This window comes from Sylvia atricapilla, chromosome 1 (assembly GCF_009819655.1).
Source record: "Sylvia atricapilla isolate bSylAtr1 chromosome 1, bSylAtr1.pri, whole genome shotgun sequence".
In the NCBI taxonomy this organism is placed as follows: Eukaryota; Metazoa; Chordata; class Aves; order Passeriformes; family Sylviidae; genus Sylvia; species Sylvia atricapilla.
Window position 1 is genome coordinate 152,977,749 of NC_089140.1, and position 5,544 is coordinate 152,983,292.

A 5,544-nucleotide genomic window follows, 5' to 3' on the forward strand; every position below is an offset into this window, starting at 1 on the left:
ATTGGTGATGGTGCCTCTCTCCCCGAGTCTCGGGCTGCTCTGTGATCTCAGAAATGCCCTCAGACCCAACAAGCAGCATGTGCCCCGAGCTCCTCTCCAGCTTATCAGGAACTCTGTCTGCTCCCAGGAATTCCAATTCCAGGGATTGGATAACGAGCTCCTCCTTTAACAAACAGCCTTGAGAACGTATTTTTCTTGCCTGAAGAACAACCCAAGTGGAATATTTCATTGTCACACTTTCAAACTGCAGCTGGGCTGGAAAACGACAGTGGCCAAAGTCCACTCTGCTGTGACCTGTACAGGCTGTCTTGAGAGCTCTGGAGCCTCCTGTGACCTGTGAACACCATCCTGAGAGCTCTGGAGCTCTGCTGTGACCTGTGAACACCGTCCTGAGAGCTCTGGAGCCTCCTGTGACCTGTGAACACCATCCTGAGAGCTCTGGAGCTCTGCTGTGGCCTGTGAACACCATCCTGAGATCTCTGGAGCTCTCTGCCCCTCAGGGGGCTGTGCCTGCCCTCCCCGGGAGCAGGACCTCACCTTGGCTGTTCTGGAGAACCGAGGCTGGAGCCTGGGCTGCTCCCCACTCCTCAGGGCTCAGCCCTTCAGCCCTGGGGCAGAGCAGAGGCACTGACCCGAGTCCTCTGCCCCGGGCTCTGGGGACATTTCTCCCAGGTGGAAACCTGTCCCTGCCCCTGTGCCTGCCCCGGGCCCCACCTGTGCCTGCAGCCCCTGCACCTGCCTGCTGCCAACTCTCCAGGTGCCCCCTGGGTGGGAGCTGCAGCAAAGGCACCGGGAATGTTCCTCTGGGATGCTCCAGCCCCTTCCCTTTGGGGGTGAAGTCAGCCTGGGGTGATTTTGGGTTTGGACTGACACCAGACTGTTTTCTCTGGGTGCTTTAGCCACTGAGTGAGCAGCAGAGCGAGCTCTGCCAACGAACCTCATTGTGGTTTTGCTTTTATTTCAACCCTGCTTCTGCTGCTGCCTTTGCCAGTGGTTCTCTAAGTGGCCTTAAAACTCTCTCATGTGCCACAAATGGCAATATATAACCTTTAAAGTGTTTGTGGCAGTAGCTGTTGTTCACATCTGGGAATATGTGACCACGGGCTGGTAAATTGAATTAATTTTGTAATTTTTTTTTTGGTATAGTGAGGTTCAAAATTTCAGCCATAAGGAAATTCCTGAGTTATAAACCTAAAATGATTCAGTGGCGTTTCCATGAGCTATAGATGCAGTGGTCATGGCCCTGAGCAGGGCAAGGAACTCTGGGTGGGAGCAAGCAACAGTGAGAGGAAAATGTTTAGAATTTGCCTTATTTACTACAGATTTTAAAATCCGTGCAGGATTTTTGTGAAGCGTGAGGAGGATTCCTTCATTGTGCCACTGAGCTTTAGTTTTTCATTGCATCTGGGGTAACAAAGGCTATGGCCAAAGGAGTTGTGGAATCATCTTGTCTGTATCTCTTAAATATTTTAAATTACTGCGATTTAAATATTTTAAATTACTGAAAGTTTTGTCAGCTGGCAGGGCCTGGTTTTCACGGAAAAATACTTGGCAGAGGCGTTATTTCAGTGGAGGAATTTCAAGCAAAACACAGTTCCAGGGGTTTTCATCACAGCACATGAAATAGTCCAACCTGATGATTCCAGCGTGTGTCCCTGGCAGGACAGTGTGAGGAATGCCAGGATGTCTACAGCAGCTGGGTTTGGGATGCAGGATTTGGGGTTTGGGATGCAGGGATTTGGGATGCTGTGCCTACAGCAGCTGGGTTTGGGATGCAGGGATTTGGGGATGCTGTGCCTACAGCAGCTGGGGTTTGGGATGCAGGGATTTGGGGATGCTGAGATTTGGGGATGCTGTATCTACGGCTGGGGTTTGGGATGCAGGGATTTGGGGATGCTGGATCTACAGCAGCTGGGGTTTGGGATGCAGGGATTTGGGGATGCTGAGATTTGGGGATGCCATGCCTACAGCAGCTGGGTTTGGGATGCAGGGATTTGGGGATGCTGTGTCTACAGCAGCTGGGTTTGGGATGCAGGATTTGGGATGCAGGGATTTGGGGATGCCGTGCCTACAGCAGCTTTAGCGCTGTCTTTGGCAGCCCCGAGCTTTCAGGGCTATCTGCACAAACCACTGAGCAGCTCCGTCTGTCAAAGGAGCCTCTGGCGTTGAGGGAAAACCTCCCCCAAGCGCAGGGCGAAGGAAGCACGGGAGCCTGTTCCCGGAGCGCTGGAGCTCGGGCTGAGTGCGGCCAGGGCCGGGCTGGGAGGGGCTCGGGGCCGGTCCGGCCCTGCCCATGGCAGGGGCTGCCCCAGAGCAGCTTTCCAGCTCCCTCCCGGGCCGTGCTGCGGGCTCCGAGTCCAGCTCTTCTCATCCCTGAAGGGAGCAGCGCTGGGGATGGGCCTCCACATCTGGGCTCACAGGATCCAGCTGCTGCCAGAGCAGGGCTCCTGTGGTCCTGTTCTGGAGCAGGAGCAGCTGCAGTGGGGCTGGAGCAGCTGCAGTGGAGGTTGGAGCAGCTGCAGTGGGGCTGGAGCAGCTGCAGTGGAGGTTGGAGCAGCTGCAGTGGGGCTGGAGCAGCATTGAGCCCCAGAGCCCGGTCCCAGCAGGACAGGATTGGCTCCAGGCTCTGGGGTTGGATCATTTTCGGGGAAAAGGGAGCTCAGGGGCTCCTGCTCCTCTGCTGAGGGTTGCTTCCCTGGAGAATCAGGCTGGAGGTCTCACCCCCGATGGATACAGGTGCCTGAGTGAGCTCAGTCAGGCATTCTGTGGTTACAGGAGGCTGAATTCACCTGAAACTGGCTCCTGTCCATTCCTGTAGCTGCCACTGCTGTTTCCCCTCACCCTTCCCAACATGGAAATGCATTTCTCCAAGTCTCTTTGATGTGAATAATCCATCACCAGCTGCAATGCTGCATCTGGACACCCCATTAGAGTATTCCTCGTGGTAGATGAGCAGGAGGAGCCCAATTCACTCGGGAAGCAGCTGCCTGAAGCAAAGCAGCTGCACGAGAAGGCTGCTCTGTGTCTCTCTGGTGCTTGGACAGCCTCTGCTCACATCAGCTTCACCGAAGTTAAACGGTTCAGCTTGGTGGGGAAAAGGGAAAATCCTGTTTGTCAGCGTTTTCCTGTGTGCTCCCTGGTGGGGAGATCTTCCCGTGGCTGTTGGGAGAGGAATGGCAAGGCTGGGAATGCCAACACACGGGAGTGCCCTGTCCTTCCAAACCCCACCCGGCGAGGAGATGGCAGCACCAGAGCTGGTGAGATTGTGTGGGTGCTCCAGAGAATCCTCCATCTGCAGCCCGACCCAGGAGGTGGCTGAAATCACCTCAGTTTACTGCCATGGATGTTGTTTCAGGGGGTTTTTTATGTGAGCTGATTACCAGGCTTTTCCCTGGCAACTGTGTGGGCAGTGACTAGGGAAGCGTCTATTGGTCCAACAATTCCTCCCTGGATGTCAGCAGAGCCCGGAGCAGAGCTCCAGCTCAGTCCCAGCTGTCCCCAGTGAGATCAGAGCTCTGGGGATGGTCCCTGGGACCTCCCTCCTGCAGAACCCAAGGGTCACTGCTGCAGGCACAGCTCTCTGTCACAGGAGCCATCTGCTCTGAGATGAGCCATCATTTCATGGAATTCTGGAATGGTTTGGGTTGGAGGGACTTAAAGCCCACCCCACTGCCATGGGCAGGGACACCTTCCCCTGGGCCAGGCTGCTCCAGCCCCCGTCCAACCCTGGCCTCAAACCCAACCAGCCATCCCCGCCCTGAGACAGAAGGAGAACATCATGGATGTTATGTTTATGCTGTGTTATGTTTATGGAGCCAATAAATGTATTTTATGGATCGCTGTGACCAGAGCTCTGTGTTTCCACTGCCAGAAGGGTTTGTTCGCCTCCATGTTCAGTTCCCCCAGGTCACAGACAGGTGGCCTGGGGTCAGTGGCCCGCCCTGGTGGGGGAGCAGGGCCGGCTGTGTGCAGGCGTCAGCAGCGCTGCCCCCTGGGCACAGCGCTTCTCCCGGAGCAGCTGCTCCTGCTGGTCCTGCAGCCGGCTTTTGGCGTCCCTGAGCAGCTGGCAGTGCTGGAGGCGGCCGAGCAGCTCCTGGCGCAGGAGCCTGTTCTCTGCCTTCACCTCTTCCACGTGCTGGACCAGAGCCTGGAGCGCCACCTCCTCGGCTCCCCAGGTGAGCTCCTGCATCCTGTGCTGGAACTGCCGCTCGCACTCGGCCTTGTCCCGCTGGAACGTGCTCCTGACGGCGCTGGTTTCCTCGGCACAGCGAATCCTGGTGACGCGCAGCTCCTTCTCCAGCGCCTTCACCTTCTGCTCCGCCTGCACCTTCTGCTCCTTGCAGGGCTCCAGCTGCTGCAGCTCCGTGTTCAGGAGCGAGGCCGAGGCCTCCGTGTCCCTCAGGGCGCTCCTCACCTCCTGCTCCTTGCTGGCATATCGTGGGATCAGCTGCTCCTTCTGCGCCTGGATTTGGGCCAGCTCCCGGCGGTTCTGCTCCTCCAGGGTGATGACCATGTCCGGGGGGTCCCGGCTGAGCTTTGCCCCGCAGGACAGGTAACACTGCCTCTGCTCCTCGGTGCCCTGGGCTTCCTTTGCCAGGCGTTTGTTTCCCTGCAGGAGCCGCTCGGCCCTCCCCAGGTACGTGTCCAGGTGTTGTGTGAGGATCCTGCATTCCTCCTGCAGGTGCAGTTTCCTCTCCTGGACAGGGTCCTGCGTGTCACTCGGTTCTTCGGGTGCCTCTCCATCCTTGCCCTTTGTTGTTTTGGATGCCATGTCCCAACCAAACTCTGAAAAACTGGAGCAGAAGAAAAAAAGCTCAGAGTGAACATTTCTGTTCCAGCCCTGCCTTTGTGTTTCCAGCTGGTTCTTGCAACAGCTCACATGTTTAACCCAGAACTGTTTGGGGTGGAAGCGCAGGTGCCGCACGTGGATTTGCATTTCCCATCCTGAATTGCCTCAGAGGAAACCAAAAACGCATATTTTTAAAGATTTCTCTTTTTTGCCGTAAAATGTTGGCATATTCCTGCAGTTTGGAGGAAAAAGTGCAAGTCCACCCCATTCCCCCCTTACTGACTGTGGTGTTTGAAGGGACAGCTGCATCCCAAACCAGTATCTCCTGTCCAAACCAGTATCTCACATCCCAACTTCAGGAGATTCTCTTTAAAAAAAATACTTATCAGCATTAATGTAAGGAGATTCAGGTTTTTAAACACATTTTAGGCATTAATTTCAGGATTGGCTGCATCTCTGAACTATTTATTCCAGTGTAGAATACTGGAATTCAGGATTTAGAGCTGAAGTCTGACAAGTCCAGTGGTTTTAGTGAATAATTTGTTAATAAAAATTTGCATTTCCTAATACAACTCATGTCAATTCTTAAGGGAAAAAAACCTGCAAAATTCTAGGAGATGGTTGAAAAAGAATAAATCCACTAAAATCCCAGCACAGGCTGCAGTGGTGCTGGAATTTTGGGGGCTTGGTGTGGGGGATGTGTGAGGGTCAGAGAGCTCCCCGTGGGAAAAGGCCAAAGTTGGGATTGTACAAGA

At 54.8% G+C, this 5,544-nt stretch overlaps 1 protein-coding gene across 1 annotated transcript; it reads right to left on the reverse strand.

The window, feature by feature from the left end:
• Window positions 1-3,869: 3,869 nt before the first annotated feature.
• Window positions 3,870-5,178, reverse strand: CCDC166 (coiled-coil domain containing 166). Its single transcript, XM_066340806.1, has one exon. The coding sequence runs from the start codon at window positions 4,934-4,936 to the stop codon at window positions 3,929-3,931; it is 1,008 nt and encodes a 335-aa protein (XP_066196903.1). The 5' UTR covers window positions 4,937-5,178; the 3' UTR covers window positions 3,870-3,928.
• Window positions 5,179-5,544: the final 366 nt, after the last annotated feature.

What these genes read in the sequence shown, in the direction of transcription:
- CCDC166 (XM_066340806.1), bottom strand. Translation starts at nt 4,936, where the DNA reads ATGCAAATCCACGTGCGGCACCTGCGCTTCCACCCCAAACAGTTCTGG.